Source organism: Sylvia atricapilla, chromosome 1 (genome assembly GCF_009819655.1).
Source record: "Sylvia atricapilla isolate bSylAtr1 chromosome 1, bSylAtr1.pri, whole genome shotgun sequence".
NCBI classification, from domain to species: Eukaryota; Metazoa; Chordata; class Aves; order Passeriformes; family Sylviidae; genus Sylvia; species Sylvia atricapilla.
The window spans coordinates 2,583,425-2,605,251 of record NC_089140.1 but is presented as its reverse complement, the minus strand read 5'-3'; the positions used below and the strand labels follow the sequence as shown (position 1 = coordinate 2,605,251).

Genomic DNA, 21,827 nt, shown 5'->3' with positions numbered 1-21,827 from the left:
GGAATTTAACCCTGCAGGAAGCACGTGGTGGCAGAGCTGGTTTGGTGGGAAAAGTAAATCTGAAATAACGGAGATGCCAAGAAACACCCATTTGTCACCAGCAGTGACAAATGTGTCAAAAAGGGATGTGACAAGATGCCACCAAGGCACAATGCCTGCCCTTACTCTCAGCATTGTTGCTCAGGCTCCCAAAATGAAAACCAACCTGGCTTCTAACCCCAAACCCACGTGGGTGACAGTTTGCTGGCCACAGGCTCAAGATATTTATGCAAGCAGAGTCAAAATAAAGCTGAATATGAACCCAGCTGCAGCACAACCTCCAGTCTGGCGATGACACCGAAGTGGGTTTCTGCTGGAGTCAAAAATGTCTTGTGTCACTCTTTTTGGGGAGCAGGTGAGGACCTGCAAACAGATCCCTGTGCTCTCAGCTCCAGTGGTGAGGTGTTGCCAGGGCCGTCACCTGCAGCTTGACAGCGATGAGCAGCAGGTGCCAGAGTTATCCAACATTTATTGGCTACATAAATAAGTGACATTTATCAGGGACTCCACAAAGTACTTTGTCAGAGCTGAAAGCTGGCTAGGAACCCATCCTGCTTCATCCACAGGGATGCACCAAGAGACCCCCGTTGCAGAGGGGTGTGGATCCTGCCCTCACCAAACAGTGACACAACTCAGACATAAGGCCACTGAGAGTTACTCTAAAGTGCAAGAGAGACAGAGCTATTCTTCTGTTACAAACCCACCTTTCCCCCAAAGGCACCGTGTTTCACAAAGCTTAATTCTCCAAGGATCTCCCATGGGCTTTCTCTCCACCACCCAGCCCCAAATCCCTGCCCTTCCTCTGGGTTTTTTTCTCTTTGAGTGTTCACCCGTGTGCTCACTCAGCCCACAGCTGTGGGCTGTGCACACCAAAGGCAGCTGAGGAGAGGGATGGGAGATGAGCAAGGGTTGGCTGCAATTCTGTCCCCCCCGCCGTGGGCAGGAATGTGAGCTCAGACTTTTGTCCATATAAAAACAACTGAGGTGGGGTTTGGATTGAGTCCCAGGACGTCTCACAGAGGGGTGGTCGTGGTGGTCACATCCAGCAGTGCAGGGCTCTAAAAACTCCAGCTGTGGAGAGTCTTTCCTGGGAGACAAGGGCTGTGGGGGAGCCCAGTGCTGGTGGACCAAGCGCTGTGGGAAGCAGGTGGCGAAACCTCTGGACCTGCACAACATCAGAGGGTCAGAAAAACAATGAGGGCGGCTCTGGCATGAAAGAAATATCCTGGGAGCTGCCTCAGCATCCTGCCATGCCTGAGGAGACTGTGAAACACCCGCTGTGCCTGATGGAAAACCTTTCCTGCAGCAAGGGGGTGACCTGTGCCTTCCAGGTGGCTTCTACGTGGATGAGCTACAGCAGTCCGATTGTCAGGAGGGCCTGGAGAGCCCTGGCCAGTGGCTGGCCTGGCAGCAGAGGCTGGGAGGGAGAGGAGGCTTCAGGACAAGCCTGTGGTGCCTGTCCTACTCCACCTTGGCCTTGTCACCCTTGTGCTCCTCCTCGATGGCCAGGATGCGCTCGCGCTCCTTGATCAGCTGCACCCCGCAGTAGGTGATGAACCAGATGGACAAGGTGCTCACGGGGAAACCTAGGGCAGGGAGGGAGACGTGGTCATCCAGCTGTGGCTGCTGGCCCAACAAGGACCATTCCTCGCCAGCACAGCTGCCTCTCAGGCGGCACAGGGAGGTCCCACAGGCTCATGGTGGCCAGTGAGAATTTTCATCGTAGATCCAGCCCATCAGCTTCACCAAGAGAAGAGGGAAATGCTCAGGTCTGGATTTTTGATGAAGCTTTTCCTGAGCCCACCAAGGCACCATGGACTGCAGCTAATGTGGGGATGTGCTGGAGGAGCTCTGAGCTCCTCTTACCCCCAGAAATCCTTCTGCTCCCCAAGTTCAGAAACCATGGTTGGCTTTATGACCATTGAACCTGCCCACGTCCATTTTTGCTCAACACTCTGACCTTCTGGAAGCTTTGGGCCTCACTGATGCTGAGGATCAACCCCAGCCTTGTCCTGTACTTAGTGGGGACACAGTGTCCGCCCAGGAAAATACATATTTTTGTCACCTACGTCAGTGACAGAGCCTGGAGCTCTCCCTCCTCTTCGGGAGGGTCTGACGGTGTTTGCCATCACAAATCCGGTATCCACAGCAGATCCTGGGGTGGATCCAGGGTTTGTCCCTGCTAAAACAGGAGCTCTGCAATGAATAATGCAAGCAGCAAAAGCCGGCGAGCTCAGCGGGCAGGAACTCCTGGCACACCGAGTGTGACATTATCCCTTCCCTACACCAGCCCTGGCCCACACAGGCTGCAGGACAAGGGCTCCTCACGTCATTCATTTATATTTATACCCTGGGCAGCTCAAGAGCACTTCAAAGCAGTGCCACAGTCCGCTGATCAGAAATGTTCAGACTGCAGGATGAGGGTTTGTACCTGTCACCTTCGGGATGACGCAGGAATGTCTGCTGGAGCAGAGGACACGAGGCAGGATGAGTAAATTCCTTTCTCCAGCAAGGAGACCATTTCACAGGCAGGGACTCAGCCCTGTCTGGTGAGCTGAACGTGACCTTTGCAGCGCTGCAGGGAGACTAAACCAGTGCCAGGGGCTGTGCAAGCACACCTGGAAGGCAGCTGCTACCCCAGAGCACTCAGTGAGGAGCCTGGGCGCTAAGAAACCACTGCCTGCACCTTTTGCACCTTAAGGATTAAGGACATTTGGAGCAGCCACGCCACAAGCCAGTGGCCAGGGCACTTTGGAGCCCAAAGGATCCAAAATCCCCATCCTCAGCTGCTGTGCCAGTGTCCCCCCATTAAGACAAGGGTCTCTCAAAGGAGAAGGCAGCACCTTACCCAGCACGAGGAGCCTCTTGGTCACCAGCAGGGCAAACTCCAGGCTGTTGAGGGCCAGGATGTTGTAGAGGACAATGGCCCAGAAGTTCACTGCCCCAAAAGCTGCCCTGATCCTCCGAGACATGGCCCCTGACAGCTTGGCCTGTGGAGGAGGAAGAGGAGCAGAGGGAAAAGGGTCTGTAAGGAAAAGGGATGATTGGTGCAACCCCATCTGGGATCCCAGAGAGGAGGCAAAAATCAGAGCAGCTTTTAGTGCCTCTGGAATGGAGAAATAAAAGGATAAGGCAAAACTGCCCTGCTGCTTTGGAGACTCTGGGCTGGGTCCCATGGGTAGGGCCAAGATATCAGACAGTTTCATGATAATTGTAGAATCAGCCACATGGAAGGGTTTGGGTTGGAAAGGATCTTAGGAATCATCCATTCCACCCCCTGCCATGGGCAGGGACACCTTCAACTAGCCCAGGTTGCTCCAAGCCCTGTCCAACCTGGCCTTAGACAGTTCCAGGGACCCAGGAGTAGCCACAGCCTCTCTGGGAATTCTATTCCAACCCCTCAGCGCCCTCACAAGGAAGAATTCTTCCCCAATATCCCATCTAACCCTGCCCTCCATCAGCTTAAATCTATTACTCATTGTCCTGTCCCTCCACATCCTTGTCACAAGTCCTTCTCCAGCTCTCTCAGAGCCTCTTTAAAATGAAATGGTTGAGTCCTGCTTTCTCCACCTCTTGCCTTAGGTAAGCCACTCCTCAAGGCAGAAGGATCCTTTTGTATCTCAGGATTATTATTAGCCCTACATGCAAATCACTCCTGGGTCCTGGTAAAAATAGTTTCTAAGGAATTAAAAAAAAAAAAAAAAAAAAAGCTCCAAACTAATGACAGCAGCAGAGTGGAATTGTCACTGGCACATAATCTCCAGGATCAGCTGCTGTGAGTGGAGCAGGGAAGGAGTTTATAGCAGCCTTCAAAGAGCACGGTGAATCCCCAGGCCACTTAGTGCTGGCAATTGTGGTGCCGCAGGGAAGGAGATTTCACTGCCTGTGAGAGCTTTAATCTGATTAGGAGTTCAACAAGGAGAGCAAACAGGAGGATTGCTCTCCACGGCTTTTATTCAAAATAGGTCTTTATTTAACTAATTTAAGACCTCCAGACTTTTAAGCTGGGAAGATGAAATGAGGAACATAATTGTTTCCAGGGCGGAAATTTTAAAGTTTTTTTGGTTTTGGTTTGTTTTTTACCTGTATGTCCCTGAGACACCTCGGTCCCAAACAGACACAGGGCACTAAGCTTTGGAGTGTTTTGAAGAATAATTTGTTCTAGCATCCAAACATTTGCTTTTGAAAGAAATCAGATCAAAACCACTGAGAATATCAAGATGCTTTGGAGAACAAGAAGAACAAATAATTCCCATGAGGAAATATACAAACATTTCCCCATAGGATCACAGAATCTGGGTATTCTCCATATGCAGGGACATATTCTCAAGTACAGACCTCATATTTTGTGTCCATCTGTGGCACTTTGATGCCTCATTGGAGATGTATTCCTGCTTCTCTTGGATCTTTGTTCTCCCTCTGGAATTTCCACCCCAATCTAAGTGAAGTATCACAGGGGCAGGAATTTGTTTCCTCTGGGTGGGTGACAGAGTGGGTAAAATGAAAGGACACAGAGCACCAGGATCGTGCTTCCCTTGCACAGCTCAGCAGCTGATCCCAAGGATTGTCCAGGGATGTCACCATCCCTGGAAACATTCAGAAAAATGTGTGGAGACAGCACTTAAGGATGTGGTTTAGTGGTGACAGCTGGACTTGATGGTCTTTTCCAGCCTTAATGATTCCATGAATTTAAAAGCCACAGGAAAGAGCTCCAGGTCTCCGTGCAGGAGGCCAGCCCATGGAGCATCATGGCATCCTCAGGGATTCTGCTCTTCAAAACCTGACCCCTACAAACCAGCGTGAGCTCCCTGCACTCACGGATATTTTCCAGCACCAGAGCTTCCCCCCAGCCCCCCTGACCTCTCCCCACTCCCTCTGCAACCCAGCTCCTCACCTCCAATTTGGCCAAGGGCCCCAGCTGGAAGAACTTCTGCACCCAGAGCTCGAAGTTGAGGCCGAAGCAGTTGACGAGGGACCAGATGTAAACGACCTCACAGGGCCCCAGCCACAGCGTGGTGATGGCAAAGGTGGCAGTGCTGGCCACCAGCTCCTTCAGGATGTGGTCGTGGTTCTCCCCAATGTGGTCATACACGTACCTAAAAGCCAGGGAAGGTGGTTGGTGTTCCCTCTAGTCCAGGAGATCCCTCTGGAGTTCCTTTTCCTGAGCTCCTCACAGACAGGTCAGTCCAGAACATCCCAGGAAAAAGGGAGGATGTTCTGGCTGGCTCGTTCTGACAATAAAATTTTTGCTTTAAACTTCAAACTTTTTGCTCATTCTGCAATAAACTTTGGACTTTTGCTGAGCCCCAACCTCTTGTTCCTACAAACCTGTAAATACACAAGGACAAAATATCCACTTTCCCCTCTGGCAAAATTTGGGGTGTCTAGAGCTGGAGGCTCTCTCAGACTTGCTGGTGCTCAGGATTTTATCAAATCAAACCCTCCTCAGCAGAGGTTTGCTGGTGTGAACTCAGGGACGGGAGGAGGTGCAGGGCTGAGGAAGATGCAGGTGGAACTACAGGACTCAGTTCCCTTTTTCTCCTGGAGGAATATAAAGCTGGCTCTTCCTCTCCTCTGAGGGAACGTTAAACCCACCAGATTTAAAGGGATTTTGGGACAACACTCTTTTATTACCAGGTTTGGCGGAGGGGGCTGTTGCTCTTTGTGCAATTAATTCAACAGGTTTGGGGTTAAACAGAGCAAATAGGGGGATTTATCCAGAAGAGAGGACACCCCAGCTTTGGGATGAACAGCATGTGATGCTTCATTGCTCTGGGATGGAAGGGAAGACCCTGAACTAGACTAAAGGTGGTCAGCTGGACACTTACTTGCACAGCCAGTCATTAATCCCTCTGTCAAAATGCCTAAAATAAGATGATAAGAACAATGTTAAAACACACAATGACAATGAAAACCTGTTGAAACAGAGAAAACACCCAATCCCCTGGCAGGGCACACCTTGGACTTGGCTCACAGAAATCCTCCAGGCTCCTTCCTTGGACAGAGGCCAATAAGAGACGTGGTTTAATTTTTCTCCTTATCTATTTCTCCCCACCTAAGAGTATTTCCCTGGGTTCTGGCCAGGTCTAGACTGTGTTTTCAGCTGGTCTCCAACTCACAGAGCAGCTCCCCAGGAGAGCCCAGGTGTCCTCCCCTCCAGGCAGGTCCTGTCCTGCTCAAACCCTCTCGGTTTGTGCTCAGGGGTACTCACGTTTCAGCAAAGATGTAGAGCATGGTGATGCATTTTGGGGGCTGGGGGGGGTCCAGGTGGTCCAGTCTGGCGATGGTGTTGATGACCCCAAACATGACAGCAGCTTTCACCCAGTCATACACCAAATTGGAGTAGGCCAGGCCAGCTGGAGCAAAAATGGGAGTCAAACAAGGGGAAAAAGGAACACGGAATGCAGCAGGATTTCTGCAGAGCAAATGTTTTAAAACTATGTTTTTTAAGAGGCTTGAACCAAAGGACAATTTCTTCTCAGGGTCTTAAGGAGAAAAGTGCTTATTGGTCACAGTAGTCCAAGAAATTCAGTTTGTACAGTCATTTATTCCATCATTGTGCCTTCTCTCAGGCTTGTTAAGCTGTGATGAACTCATCACAGTTCTCAGGCCTGGCCTCTGGGGTTTTATTGGCAACTCCATCAGAATTCCCCTCACCCCAGCTCCCTCTGGCCATGGATGTAATGTCCATGCTATAGCAGAGCTAGGGTCAGAACCTCTGGCTTAAAGAGGTGTCTCACACTGAGAAACAAACCCTGCAGCTGCAGCTGCTAAAGATTTCAAATGTCTCTGCAAAGAGCTGCTAAAATTCCCCCTGTCTTGGTGGGATCCAGCTCCCAGATTAAGAGATGCTGCCACCGTGGGCTGTGTAGTGGTCAGTGTAGTCAGAAGAGCTCAGCTCCCTCTGGAGTAACATGGGATCCCTTTGGGACACCCTAAATCCATGTTAGTGTCACTCCAGCTGCATTAGGATTTTATCCTGGCCTCAAGGTGCCACTCTGGACAGACATGAGGCTCCTGCAGCCCCTGCTCAGCCTCTGCTGTGTGGTGGTGTCTGGCTGCCATCAGATATGGGTTTGATCATCTGGAATCCTCCATCCAGCTGCCAGCTGAAGGCCAGTGCTGCTTCCATCACTTATCCTGGGAATTTTCCTTCTGGAGGTCTCTAGCCCAGCCATGCTTAGAGAACACCCAGCTTTAGCTAGAGATTTCATTGCCCTGGACACTGTCCATTTCAGTATTAAATATTACTCTTTTGGGACAATCCACAACCTCTCTGGGCACTTCTCCCAGTGTTTGACCACTCTATGGACAACTTTCCTTACATGCAATCAGGTTTTGCCTTTCTGCATGTAGTTTGCTGTGTCCTGCTGAATTTTAAGAGGTGCTGAGCTCCCTTCCAGTCCAAATGCAACAACAACAACAAAAAAATCTTGGTGCTCAGCTTCCTAAACCCCAAACCAAACAATTTACACCGTGAAAAGCCCAGACCAGCACCGTGTGCTTTCCAGGGCTGAACGTGTCCAGAGCGAGGACAAAGGGGTTTTAACTCAAACCTGTCCAGCACAGGCATTCCCAAAGCCTCTCAGGGGAGGGGAATGGAGATCTGGATCACTCACCACTGCCTTGGAGCTGAGCACAGGGGTGAACGTGCCCAAGCACGGCCACTCACCCAAGGACCAGTCCGAGAGGCGGTTCACGAACTTCAGGTCAGAAGGGAGGGTGAGGATGTAGAAGAAGTGGAAGAAGATGTCCACAGCCACGATGGCCCCCACGTGGAGCAGGGCATTGACACGGATGCTCTTCATCTCGTCGTCCTTGCGTCGCAGCTCTCGGGTGCTCACCTGCAGGGAGGGACAATGTCACTGTTAGGGACACAAAAGAACGAAGTAGGCAGCAGAAAGGTCAGCAGGAAAGCTCTTTCTTTCTTTCTTTGGTTTTTTTTTTTTTTTTTTTACTCCATCTTATATACACTTTGATCAGAAGGCAAAAGACTGGTTACACAGGTTGCCACCTCTTCGACTTAGTTGGTGAACATCGTCATCAATCATCTTTCTCCTCCCAAAATAGATAAGTTTTAAAAATATACATCGTTTTCTTGAAGCTGCATGGGAATAAAGTGTAAACAATGAGAAGCAGGCAAACTTAGAGTGACAGGACAAACCAGGGCAGGGCTGAGCCCAGGGGCAGGATGGGCATTGTTCCTCCATCCAGAACTGTTGGAGCCCTAGAAATGTGGAATTTGAGGTTTTAGTATATAATAATACATGTGAGTCAAGATGGAGGATTTTGTGTATTGTCTTTGTCTTTCTTCTTCACGGGTTTGGGTGGTTTTCTGTAATTGGGTGAAAAAGGTCCAGACTGTGGGCCTTGGGTGGTCATTATTGGGTCAAAACCATAAATAATAGAGGTGTCACCTCGTTATTGGGTAATTATCTCTTAAATAACCTTGGAAAGAGTTAGAAGCTCTCCATTTTACCTTCCTTTTCTAAGAGCTCACGGTGCATGAGTCTGTAAATACTGTAAATACATAAGAGATAATGAACATGCCAAGTCCGAACTGAAACTTGGCATTTCCCATGTTATTCATCCTGACCTTGGCAGAGAGGAAAATAACCCAAAACTGTCAGGCAGAACGATGGTCAAGGTCCAAATAGGAATTGGTTCATCATTGGTTCATCATCCTTTAGAAATCACACTGTGGACTACGTGGCCCAAATTTCTGCTGATTAAGGAGGACCCAAGGGCTGGCTCAGGTGAGCACATCCACAAGGAACAGGACATGTCCCACCCACAGCAGTGCTGAGGACATCAGGGATGTCCCTACTGCATCACCCTGCTCTTCCCAGGGGTCAGACAAAGGTTGGGCTGGACTCAGGGATTCCAGGTGGGGTGAAATCCCCTCTGACCACGTTGCTCCCAGGGTTTCCTGTTCTTTCTGCAGCGATGTGCTCAGAAAATCAACTTTGCTTAAGGACAATCAACTTGGTTTACTGTCCTTCCAAAGGACAGTAAGAGGGAGCAAATGTTTGCACCCATCACATCTCCAGGATGGATTCCAGGGCTGGAATCCCAACCTGACAGCTCTGCCAGGACCTGGTGTATTTTTGTCCAGGGTCATCTGGGAGGAGGAGGAGAAGGGATGATGTCTGAAGCTTCTGCTGCAGACTCCTGCTGTAAACCAGAGGGAAACTTGCTCGTGGGGGCATCCTGAATGAGTGGGAATTTCACCTCTGCTGTGTCTTGCACAAACAGGGGCTGGGGTTTGCCTCCAGGAGCTGTCACATCTCTGGTCACTGTCACATAAACAGCAGCAGGGTGAGCTCTCAGGATTACACGGGGCAGAGCCGTGTCCTTGCTTCCCCGCATCGCCATAAAATTGCTGCTGTATTCAAAATCCTCTTACGTTTATTACTTCCTCTTTATTCCCTGCAAGAGGTGGGAGCTCTCCCTGCATAATCCACAGGCTGCTGCACCAGCCCTGTTGTCAAATCCAGATGATTCCTGAGAATTAAAGCCTTTGCCTGATTTTTTTTTTCTTTTTTGTGTCTGTTAAGTACCAGGTGCTTTGAAGATACAAAGAGGAGGCTGGACCCTGAGCTGAAGGAGGACAGGGTCTGGCATGGAAATGTGAGGGAGGACACAGAACCCTCCTTCCATGGAATCCCAGAATGGTTTAGGCTGGAAAAACCCTTTAGGATCATTGAGTCTGACCATTAACCACCCAGCACTGCCAATCCCATCACTGAACCCTGTCCCCAAGTGCCCCATCTACACATCTCCAGGGATGGTGACTCTACCTCTGCCCTGGACAGTAGTTCAAATGCTTAACAACCATTTTCTTGAAGAAATTATTCCCAACATCCTGTCTAAACCTCAACTCAAGGTTGTTTCCTCTCGTCCTCACATCTGTGTGTGGTGCCAGCCCCTGGCCACTGTCCCCTTTGGGATCAGGGCTATTGTCCCCCAGGCTCCCAGCCCTAGAGAAGCGGATTTGTTCCCTTGATCTCAGCAAGAAAGGTGCTTCTCCACCCAAATTTGGCTGGCCAAGCCCAAGTTGAGTTTCCATCTCACACAAGGATGCAAGAACTCCACAGGATGTAGGACCAGTAGGATCCAAAGGAACAGATCTGATCTCTAACCGGGCCACCCATCCCACCCTGGGGAAGGGTTCTATCTGCCTCCTGCCCTAATTGTTCTTGGGCAATTAGGAATTCACCTCTGCAGCCAGACACAGCTCCAGCAGTGCAGGGGGGATGTAGCCAGGAGATGGCAGTGGTGGCCAGGCCAAGCCAGGACCCCTGGCCGGGGCAGAGGACTCAATCCTTGTGCCTTTGGGATGAGCCTTTGAAGCAGCAGAGAGGGGAACTGCTCATTAAGTGGCTTTAGACATCCTGGTTTGGAGCTGTGCAAATGAGCAGGAAATAAAACTCCCCCTGGATCCAGCTCTGCAGGACAGTGGAAGTTCAAAAGATGCTGGAGACATGAGGAGTTTCATGCCCCAATTTACAGGTACCTGGCTGCATCCCTGATAGGGACACTTTGGATCTTCAGGGCCAAACGCTCTAAAAATCATTTAAATAATAAGTTTCAGTAAATCCAGTAAGACCTGAGGGTTCTTGCTCCTTTTAAGAGGCATCATGAAGTCGGTAATTCCACAGGTGAAGCGCAGGCAAGGAGCAGGACTGGGATCATGGCTCGTCCTGGAGGAAACATCCCAGGGCAGACCCTTTCTCAGGCAACCAGAACCAGCTCCAGGTGTGAGAGAAGGTGCTGGGCTGGAGGGTCTTTGGTCTTCTCCTCACCAGGAGGCTCTGGCTGCTCTCCCCTGCCCTGGGCTGGTTTTTCTTCTGAATTCACGAATGTTTTTTCCAAAACCTTCTTGTACTCAGGCATCAAATTGGGTCTAAAAACTCAATGTAGCAGTTCTTCTGCAAAAGGAACCAGGGGTGGTGGTGGAAACCCTCCACAGCATCACTGCTGAGCAAACACCTCCCTTTGCCAGCATCACCAGTTTGCTGAGGCTGATCCTTGGTGCAGAGGGAGGTTCAGGGGGGGAGAGTGAGGGGGGACACAGCACTGCTGGTTTCCTTGATCTTGGACTGTGGAACAGCTCCAGAGGTCCCAGCCCAGGCTGCTGCTGCTGTTTTCCAGTTCTGTTTGGAGTCTGCCCATCCAAAAGCTCCCCTGGTTGTGTGCAACAGGCAAAGACTTGGGGCATCAGGGTATTCCATGGAACCCTCAACTGCTGGAACTCAGCCTTCCACCCAATCTTACTTATTTCCTGGGAAATAACCTGATCTAAAGACACACAAGCCATCCCTGGAAGCTCCTGCTCCGTGGGTGAAGGAAGCAGTGGACAGAAATGGGAGACAGAAATGTCCCTGCTGTCCCAGCATGCAGAGACCCCATGGGTGGGCACCACGTGTGTGGCCCTCACCATGAAGGTGCTGGGGTGACAACACAAGGAAACTGAGGCACCGAGCAGTGCAGATGAGAGCAAAGACATCACAGGATTTTCCACTGCGAATTGGTCAGTAAAAACAGCCAAAAAAAAAGCCAAAAAGGAGGTTAAAAATCCATCAGCTTATGCCCTTCCCCACAAAAAAGCAGAGCCACAGACTAGAGGTGACCACAAGAAATGCTACAACCATTTACGTCTTCACTATGGCAAAAGGTGTTTTTTTTGTAGACATTAACCCCAAACAAACAGATTTTTGGGGAGAAACCCTGCTCCAGCCTGGCCTCAGGGTCACTCACCTGGGCGTGGAACTGGTCAAACGTCATGACAGGCCCGAAGAAGAAGAAAGGGAGGTAGAAGTTGTACTTGAGGAGGTCGAAGATGGAGTAGATGCCCTCTTCCCTGTCGGAGCTCTCGAGGGCAAAGCTCATGCAGCGCATGATGGTGAAGGTGCAGCCCCCGTAGAAAAGGACATCTTGGAGATCAAAAGCTCCTGTCACAAACCCACTCTGGATAAAAAACAGGGAATTATCACCAGGAACGTGGGGTCACTCCTGTGCTGCCCTGCTTTGTGGGGGACACTGTTGTTGGGATGGTCACCACACAAAGAGTGACACCATAAAAATTCAGAAGGCTCAGAAAACCCTTTATTATTATTTTTATATATATTTATAATTATATATAAAACACACAATATATAATATGTTATATTATTCTATATATGTTATTTATATATATTATATACTATATTTTATTATTATATATAATAAATTATATATATAAAACACAATATATTATATGTTATATTACTCAAGATATATTATTTATATGTATTATATACTATTACTATAATATATAATAAACTTTATATATAAAACACACAATATACTATATGTTATATTACTCAATATATATTATTTATATATTATTATTATATATAAATTTATAGCTATTATAATATTTTACATGTAGTATTTATAGATATTATTTTATTTATACATATTTATTATGGCCACATGCTGTCTTTTACACAGCTTTTACAAACCTCGAGGGCAACTTCTAATTGGTTCATAGCTTTCTTGTTAATTATTCTATTGGTTAGTAAAAGGCATTTTACTTGTCCATCAAACCTATCTATTGTCAGATTGTTTACATATTTTCTTTACTGATTCTCGTGGGACAAATCCCTTGTTATTACAGGCGCACTTGTTTTTCACCCTCAGAATAGATTGTTGTGTTAAAGGAACTTTTTGTTCTCAAAACAGCTCAATAAGGGAACTTACAGATTATTTGTTAGCTGCATTTTGGAGAAATGACAGGCCAGATTTTTACCCTGTTCCTACAGGACTGAACTCCTGGGGCAGCAGAGAATGGTTTGGGTTGGGGGGAACTTAAATCCCATCCAGTGCCACCCCCTGCCATGGGCAGGGACACCTTCCACTATCCCAGATTTCTCCAAGCTCCGTCCAACCTGGCCTTGGACACTTCCAGGGATCCAGGGGCAGCCACAGCTTCTCTGTAACCTGTCCCAGAGCCTCCTCATCCTCACAGTAAAGAATGTTTTCCTAACACCTCATCTAACCCTGACCTCTGTCAGTTTAGTTTTCAGTTCAAGGAAAACCTCTAATTATGCTCTGACACCAATTGTCTCTGAAGTTAATGAGCTGGAAAGATAAAACTGGGGCTTGATTTCCCAGCTGGCTCCTGCGGCTCAGAGCAGCCAGGAAGGGGCAGATCCTCTTGGCCGTGTCCCCAAGCAGCTGTTGGTCACACAGGCTTTGGTCTGGGGTGGCAATGTCACCCTGTCACGGGTGTCCCCGTGGAGTAAGGGAGAGGCAGCATGGGGTTGATGGAGAGAGAGGAAACAGATCTTTGGAGGCAGGGAGAGGCAACACTGTCTGGCTGAGGGTCTGAATATTTTTATAATGTCCTTCCTGGCTTCTCTCCACTCACCAGAGATATAAAATCTTAGCTAGGCTGTGACCTAAGAGATGGACATCACTGAATCCACCCAGATGTGTGTTACAGCTGGGGAAACTGAGGCACAAGGCAGCAACAGGCTGACAAATTGCTGCCTGGGCAGCAAGAAGGACTCAACTGGAACAGCAAAACATGACATAAACACTGTGGGATTATCCCCAAACTCACACTTCAACAATCCCTTCCCTCTAAAATGCTGTGAGAGCTCTGATGCAGCCAGGCCAGGGCCCGGGGCTGCCCCAGGAGCCCTCCTTGGGAATAACCCCAAGGAGATGGACACCAGTGGGCTGGAAAAGAGGCAGACACACGGCCAGGACAGCACCCACCTGCCACGAGCCAAAGGGCTCCACCTTGAAGGAGGCGAGGCAGCAGAGCCCGGCCACGTAGCAGAGCCACTTCTGCTTGGCCAGGGCCACCGAGTAGAGGAGCAGGCAGTGGGACAGGATGATCATCAGGTAGACCAGCCCCATGCTGCCCAGCACAGCCAGGGCCCCATAGATCATGTACATCACAGCCCGGTGCTGGGGAGAGAGAGTGGCCATGGTCAGCGTGCTGAAAGAACCAGCCCCAAAGAGCATCCCCCCAAAAATCCCCTTCCACAGATCCCAGGCCACCCCTGGGTGCTCTGAGCTCCGTGCCCACCCCAGCCCTGCTCACCTGGGGCACAGTCATGGAGCAGATCTTGGCGAAGAGGACGTGTCCCGACAGGGCGAAGATGATGATGTTCCTGAACGAGGTGAACCACATCACCCACTCGAAATCGGCCACGTCCTGCAGGAGCAGCACCAGGCACTTCACTGTCCCCAGCCCCACGGCTTTCAAAGCTTTTTCTGCCCGTTTTCTACCCAGGAGCACTTTAGGTCAGACATAAAACCCCAGGAGGGACATGCAGGGGTCGCTTATGGAGCATCCACACCCCCATAGGGCTGGGATTTTCCCTATTATTTTTAGCATCCACACCCCCGTAGGGGTGGGATTTTTTCCCTATTATTTTAGGGAGAAAAATACGAGTCACATGGACTGTCACAAATGAGTGTCAGTAGCAGAAAAAGCAGCTCTGTTTCTCCCCTGGCCAGGCTGTCTGTAGCTAGAAAATCCCCTTCCTCACTCACCATCTTCCTGCCGAAGTAGTGCCAGCCCGGCTTTATTCCATCCCGAAAGGCTTTTCTGTTCATGCTGTCTGCAAAAGAAATAGAGTTAGGGGGAGAGAAACAGCTCTGGGAATGGGATCTGTGTTCAAGCCAGGCCCAGCCCCTTCATCGCTGTGATAATGAACCATCAGGGCTCAAATACCCCCTCCCAAAAGTGCCTGGTGGCCACGGACAGCCAAAAGGGTCAGTGACCAAAGGTTCCTGCAGGAATTTTCAGCAAAGGGAATTTTTCAGGGAATTTACACATTCCCTGGCTGATCCCGTAAAGTTTTCAGGGTTGTGAGCTTCCATACAGAAACAAACACACACAGACACAAAATAATCCAGAAACAAACAAAAAAAATCACCGAAAAACCAATCAACTAAACCAAAAACACCCCAAAAATAAAACCCTCACCAAAAAAAACCAAAAACAAAACCCCAAAAAACCAAAACCCAAAAAACCCTAAACAAACAATAATAGTAATAAAACCCAAATCAAACCAAACAAAAACCCCAAAATCAAACAAACTAATAGAGGAATCAGCCCTTCATAGGCGGTGATGGCTGCCTGGGGACCTGTGACATCCTGCAGCCTCTTGCCCTGAGCAATAGAAATAGGGGCATAGAGACAATCAGACAATTAAAAAAAAAAAAAAAAAAAAAAAAAAAAAAGGGGAAAAAATCCCTTTAAAAACGATTTCCAAGCTGTTCTCTGCAAAACTTAAAGCCGGGCTTCTTCTGCTGGTATGGACAGCTGTAAAAGCAGGCACCTGGCACCTTCCCTAAGGATGTGATGGGGCAGCGTTACCTCTGGATGCCTCGAAGATGCCGCTGCCGCTGTAGAGCACAGCACAGGTGACCACCAGGGCGTAAAACCCCAGCTCGTAGCTGGGGAGCATCGATTTAACCCCCATGGTGGGAGGGATGCACACCTGGGAAAGGGAAAGAGGAGAGGAATCACAGGTTGGTCCTTACAAACAAGCACTGGGTCTGTTGGTGGATAAAACCAGCGCTGAGAGGTGAAAGAAACAAAAAGAAAAAGAAATAAAAGTTCCCGTCCCGCTGATTGATGGATGGGAAAAGGAGATATTTGCCTTCACGAACGAACTGTAGGTTTCTCGAGAAATGAAATTGGATATTGAAAGATGGAAGAAATAATCGGGAAAACCCATGAAGTCAGTAAGAATTAAAAATGAAAAGAGGGGTTATACACTGAAGGGGAATTTTAGGTATTGGGCACTCCGGGAAGTCTGGAACTCTCAAGTACCTCAGCCAATGGAGAAGGAGAGAGGGAAATGCGACCGGAAAATTGGGATAAATAGGAGGCTGCGTCTTCCAAAATTTGAGACACCCCAGGGAAATGCCCCATAGCCTCTCCCTTTATTCGAATAAAGTGAAAGGATTACTCTGTCTCCTTTTTGGACGCAAATCCATGGCTTTTGTGGATTAATTTTCCTACCAAGAGGGAGGAAAACCGGGGATGAGACCCTCCTACCCACCCAGAGAGCCTGAATTCCTGCTGCTCCTCCCCAGCTCTGCTTTGAAGGGAAGGAGAAGAGGAGAAGAGGCTGAACCCCCGGGGAACAACTCAGGTGCAAAGAGGTTCCTGCAAACCCCACCCGGGATTTGGGGCCAGGTGCTCCTGAGGAGAGGCTCTTCCCATCCATCCCCATGTTCAGAGCTGCTCCAGGATGTCCAGGGTGGGGCTCCTCCAGCGTGTCTGTGATGTCCCCACCCCTAATTCCCAGTTGGATGCCTGGAGGGATCCAGGATAGAGCACGGAGACACCGCTGCTGGTGGAGGGGACGTGATGGATGTCCCCAACCCTCTCCTCTCCTCACCTTCTGCTGGGCTTTTCCCCGATCTCCCGCTCTTGGGGGAGCTCCCAAAGCTCCCGTGATCCCAAATTTCCCCTGCCAGGAGGCTTTAGGACCCCGCGGACACGGCTGAGCCCCTCCCGGAGGCATCAGCAGCGCTCGAGGGATGGCGACACCCAGCCCCGCAATTAGCCCTGGGCTAATTACTCCTGCCGAGGTTAATTAACCTCGGCGCGACGTGCCTTGCAGCTCCTCAGCCTCCTCGATTGCGTGTCCGGCAGCTGCCAAAGCGCGGCTCAGGGCTGGAGCAGGCGGGATGCGGGGACAAGGGACAAGTGACAGGGACATCGTCCCCCGACCCGCCACCACCCCTGAGAGCGCTGAAGGGATTAAGGCGTAAAAAAAAAAAAAAAAAAAAATAAAGCAGAGCACCCCCTGCTCTGGTGACTCTCCGCGTTGCAAAGCTCCTGCGGTTATTAAGATAATCCCTTATGGAAATTAAAATATTATTAAAATTATCGTTTTGGTTTCGAACGTTTATTTTTTTTTTTTTCCCCTTTGGTCGCCGAGGTTTTGAAGGGGGGTGGAGGAGGTCCTTGGCAGCGATGCGGGGTGAGCCCATCTCCCCCCGGCGTGGACCAAAGGCGTTTTTCCCGGGGGGAATTTCGGGTTTATCCCGGGGGGAATTTGGGGCTGGCGCCGCGGTCACTCCGGTGCGGAGCCACTGCGGTGTCCCTGCGGCGGGAGGGCGCACACGGAGGTGCCTTTAAAAAGCTTTTCTTCCTCTTTTCCACCCTTTCCAAAGCTTCTTTCTTTAATATTTATTTTTTCTTTTTATTTTAACGAAGGGGCGGGCTCGGCCACCCCACAAAGGAGCCGGCGGTGACCGACCCCGCGGGGGGCGATGGCTCTGCTGGGGACCCCTCGGACAATTTTAACTCCTGATCGGCCCAGAGAGCCTCGGAGGGGTTCCAGCAGAGACTCCGAGTGCTAACAGCATCCTCATCATCCTCATCATCTTCATCCCCCCGCTCCCCTCCCCCGGGGTCCGGCCGGGCGCTGGGGACAGGCAGAGGTGACAAAAAGCCCCGGAGGTGCGGGCACAGCGTTGTCACCACCCTCAGCGTGTCCCCCCCAGCCCCGCATCGCTCCCCGCTACTGACCTTGAGCCCCGGGGGGAGGCGGGCGAGGGTCGGGGATCCAGCGTCCGGCACCGCGATGGGGACAGCAGCTGGGACACAGACAGAGAGAGGGGACAACCACCGAGGGCTTGGGGACCGCTGATATGTGCCCTACAGCATCTCTCAGCCCGGCTTGGGGCGGGGGTATTTTTGGGCTGCCGTCCCCCACCTTGCCCCTGGAGGAAGTTTGGCAGGGAGTGGAGCGGAGCAGGCGGGAGGTATTTTTATTTTAGAGCAGCACTGCAGAGGGGGGGTGGCTCGGGAGCTGTCTGTCACGGCAGCTGCTGAGAGGACCCGTGGCGGCTGCCAAAAAGCTCACCCCGAGCCAGGGGAGCCGGTCCTGGGAGTCCCGGGGACACGGCAGCCCCAGGCAGGGAGCGGCTCCCTTCCCATGGGGGGTTTGGCTCCCCACTTTTAGCCCTGCAAAGGAGGTGGTTACCCCCATCACCTTGTTCCAAAGAGGGATGGGGAAACTGAGGCACGGAGCCAAAAAGGAAGTGTTATTCCTACTCAGCCTGGGCAGTGTTTAAATCTCAGTGAGGCTCGGAGGCTGCAGCATCTCCTGCTCCCAGGTGAGAACTGTCAGGACAAGAGGAAGATGTGCCAGACGAGATTTAGGTTGGATATTATTCAAAATCTCTTCACTGCAAGTGTTGTCAGGCACTGGAACAGGCTGTGCAGGGATGTGGTGGAAGCACCATTCCTGACGTGTTAAAAAAAAAAAAAAATCACACATTTATACTTTGGGGACATGATTAAGTGCTGGGTTTGAGAGTGTTGGGGTAGCACTTAGATTTGATGATCTCAGAGTTCTTTTCCAACCTCAGTGATCCTGGGATGTCTACAGAACTGCTTTGGGATCTCCCTCTCAGCTTCCAGCATCCCCGGCAGGGCTGGGGATGGACAGGAAAGGCAGGGCAGGGTTGTGGCCTCTGTTATTTCAGGGTGGGCAAACTCAGCTCAGCCAAGAGGAGAAGTCAGCCCAGCCTCAGGTCAGCACAGATGTGCCCACATCTGTGACCAAGTGAGATCTGGGCACAGCTCAGCCCTGGCCAGCTCCCTGAGCATCTCCGGGCTGCCCGAGGGGTCAGCACAGAGAAACAAGGCAGAGAACCCTGGGTTTTATAAATCCCTCCGTGGGCGGTGTGTTTGGGGGGGAGATGCTCCGTTCTGGCCTCTGCAGGGAGGATCTGCAGCCCTCGGATCAGACCTGTTGCACTGTCTGAGAACAAAAAAGCATTTTTAGCATCTTTTTCCACCTGGTGGGCACAGAGAGAGGTTCTCGCCGGCCAGGGCTCTGTGGAGACACTTCCAGCACCCAACGAGGTGCTTTAATCTGCAGCAGCCAGGGCAGGATTCACCCTCAGATGCTCTGGAGCTCCATCCCTGCCTGCAGACCTCGCCAGAATGCACTGCCTGCTTGGAGGGACGTAATGAAGAGATCGGTGCAGATAAGCTTTGGGACACAATTCCTCACAATTCCTCATAATTCATCACAATTCCTCATAATTCATCACAATTCCTCACAGTTCTTCAGAATTCATCATAATTCCTCACAGTTCCTCACAATTCGTCATAATTAATTCCTCACAATTCCTCACAGTTCCTCACAATTCCTTACAATTTGTCATAATTAATTCCTCGCAATTCCTTACAATTCCTCACAATTCATCACAATTAATTCCTCACAATTCCCCACAATTCCTTACAATTCCTTGCTATTCCTCACAATTTGTCATAATTAATTCCTCACAATTCCTTACAATTCCTCAAAATTCGTCACAATTCCTTACAGTTCTTCACAATTCCTCACAATTTGTCAGAATTAATTCCTCACAATTCGTCATAATTAATTCCTCACAATTCCTCACAATTACTCACAATTCCTCACAATTTGTTGTAATTAATTTCTCACAGCTCCTCACAATTCCTTGCTCTCCCAGTGCCCTGGCAGGCAGAGGTTTATGGGCAGCAAGGAGCAGGGAAATCAAGTGTGTGGACACAGATGGACATCAGCTCGGTGTGGTGGTGGGGAGGTGCAGGGAGGCAACGAGGAAAAGCAGATCAGGGTCATCCCCCTGGCTCCCAAACACACTCAGTCTCCATCCCAATCCATGCCCTCAAATTCATTTTTTCCCCTTTTTTAATTTTCTTTTTTTTTTTTTTTTTTTTTTTTGGTAACAGCAGATGGTGGTAGATTTTCACCCCCTTTATTATTTTTATTTTTTAATCCTGAGAAATCCATGATCCTGCTGAATTCAAAGTGTAACCAACAGAGGTGAAGAGCCAGGCAGCGTTTTTCATGAGCTGTGGTGATAAAAATAACCTAGCTTTAATTTATAGATATTAGAAAAAAATAAACCCCCCTTCACTCCTGATTTCTCGTATAATAAGATTTATTTTTAATGTGACCAAGGCATCTTCCTCAGCACTGGGGACATTTCTGTGCTTTATTGCCTCGGTGTTTATGGCTGAGAGCTGCTTCAAGTGATATTTTTTTCAAATATTTTTGGGTTTGCTGGATGTTGTGGCACAGGATTTGAGGCCAGGCCCCTCTTTAGTGCCTGAGAAAGGTGGTGAGGCTCCAGGAAAGGTGCTTGGCTCTGTTCCCGTGAGGCTTGGGACAAACTGGGAATATTAATGGGGACACCAAACAAACTCCCTGGTGCTCCTGCTGCTGGAGCAGAAATTTGTATGGGAAGCAGAGAAGGTTTTAATCATCAAAGGGTTTGGGTTGGGAGGGACATTAAAGTTCTTCTAATTCCATCCCCTGCCCATGGCAGGGACACCTTCCACTACCCAAGGGTGCTCCAAGCCCCAGTGTCCAACCTGGCCTTGGACACTTCCAGGGATCCAGGGGCAGCTTCTCTGAGAAATCCATTCCAGGGCTTCCCCACCCTCCCAGGCAGGAATTCCTTCCCAATATCCCTTCTAAACCCACTGTCTTCTGTCAGTTTAAACCATTCCCCCTTTTCCCACACTCCATGTCCTTGTCCAGAGTCTCCTGTTCCAATAGATCCCACACGGATTGTTTTTACTGCCTGAGGTTGTCCCATGGGGTTCCTCATGCAAACATCACTGGAAACTTGCCAATCTCACCAGGATGGCTCAGGAGAGAGGGATGTGTCATCCATCCATCCATCCATCCATCCATGGGCACCTCCAGGAGCCCTCTCAGCACCCCCAGAATGGCTCTGCCCGTGTCCCTTGGCACCCACTGACCCCATCAAAGGTCCCAAACCTCCAGCCACCCCAGAGAAGGGCTCTGAAGGAGGCTCCCACCACCCCTCCTTACCCAGCATCAGGTCAAACCCCACTGCCTCCAGCTCCTCTCCTCACAGTCCCCTCCCATTCCCCAAAAATGCCCCAATTATGTGACAGGCTGGAATAACCCCTCTATTCCTTGCTGCCACACTGCATCCCACAGATCCCTCTTGTCCCTGATCACTGAACTGCTCTGAGCCCAGGATCCAGCCCCTGCCTGGGATGGTTTGGGAGCTGTAAGTGGAGACCTCCAGGGATTTCAGTGGCATTTGTTGAGTGAGGCTCACCCTGTCCCATGGGAGCAGGCAGCTCAGGAGCTGGGCCCAGAGGGGAGAGGATGAAGGGAGAAATGAGAAACCCAATACTCCCCTTGGCTCTGTCGTGGCTTAATTTAGAGCACAGGGGCTCTGCCAGAGTGTTTTTCCATTTAAAGCTGAAGCTCTTCCCTTTTGTCCTGCACTGTGCCTTGCAGGGCAGTGGCAGCTGATGGCTGGGGCTGCTGGGGGGGTCAGCAAAGCAGTTTACAATTCAGTTCCCCCTTGCCACCAGCTTCCTCCCCACTTCTCCCACATCTAACTGAAATCCATCTCCTCCTGCCATCTCTGTCCTGCTTTGGAGCCTCAGGGAGGGCAGAAGCTACTCACAGCCACAACTCACAGCTCTAAATTGCTATGGGATGGGCTTTGACCCCCCAGCTGATCCTGTGCCCTCTTCCAAGTGGATCCCAGGGCAGAGAGAGCTCTCCTGTGTCAATAGATTTTACATTTAATCACCCTAATTCAACTTAATTCACGCTACAGCCACTTTGGAAAGCTCTTTGCAGGTAAACTCCTGGCAAGAGGCCCAAAGGAAAGGAGGACAATTCATCAAAGATCATTTATTCCCAGCAGTTCAGCTGTACTGTAAAAGGAGATGAATCCATCAGGCACTTTTTGGCTGCTCCATGGAGGAG

At 50.1% G+C, this 21,827-nt stretch overlaps 1 protein-coding gene across 1 annotated transcript; it reads right to left on the bottom strand.

Annotated features, from left to right (window-relative positions):
* Window positions 1-955: 955 nt before the first annotated feature.
* HHATL (hedgehog acyltransferase like) lies at window positions 956-15,530 on the bottom strand. The gene is made up of 11 exons (XM_066313832.1): window positions 15,422-15,530; window positions 14,593-14,660; window positions 14,138-14,251; window positions 13,807-14,001; window positions 11,800-12,009; window positions 7,712-7,883; window positions 6,251-6,395; window positions 5,868-5,903; window positions 4,934-5,135; window positions 2,888-3,029; window positions 956-1,625 (listed from the first exon to the last, which is right to left on the bottom strand). Exons 1-11 carry the CDS (start codon window positions 15,525-15,527, stop codon window positions 1,501-1,503), a joined length of 1,515 nt encoding a protein of 504 aa, XP_066169929.1. The 5' UTR covers window positions 15,528-15,530; the 3' UTR covers window positions 956-1,500.
* Window positions 15,531-21,827: the final 6,297 nt, after the last annotated feature.

Bases quoted from the DNA above. Each gene is read 5' to 3' on its own strand.
- HHATL (XM_066313832.1), bottom strand. From the start codon at position 15,527: ATGGGGGTTAAATCGATGCTCCCCAGCTACGAGCTGGGGTTTTACGCC. The intron at 12,010-13,806 runs GTGGGTGCTGTC...TTTTTTATCCAG, and splicing joins AGCCCTTTGGCTCGTGGCAG to AGTGGGTTTGTGACAGGAGC. The intron at 5,136-5,867 runs GTAAGTGTCCAG...CCTGGCTTTTAG, and splicing joins ATTAATGACTGGCTGTGCAA to GTACGTGTATGACCACATTG.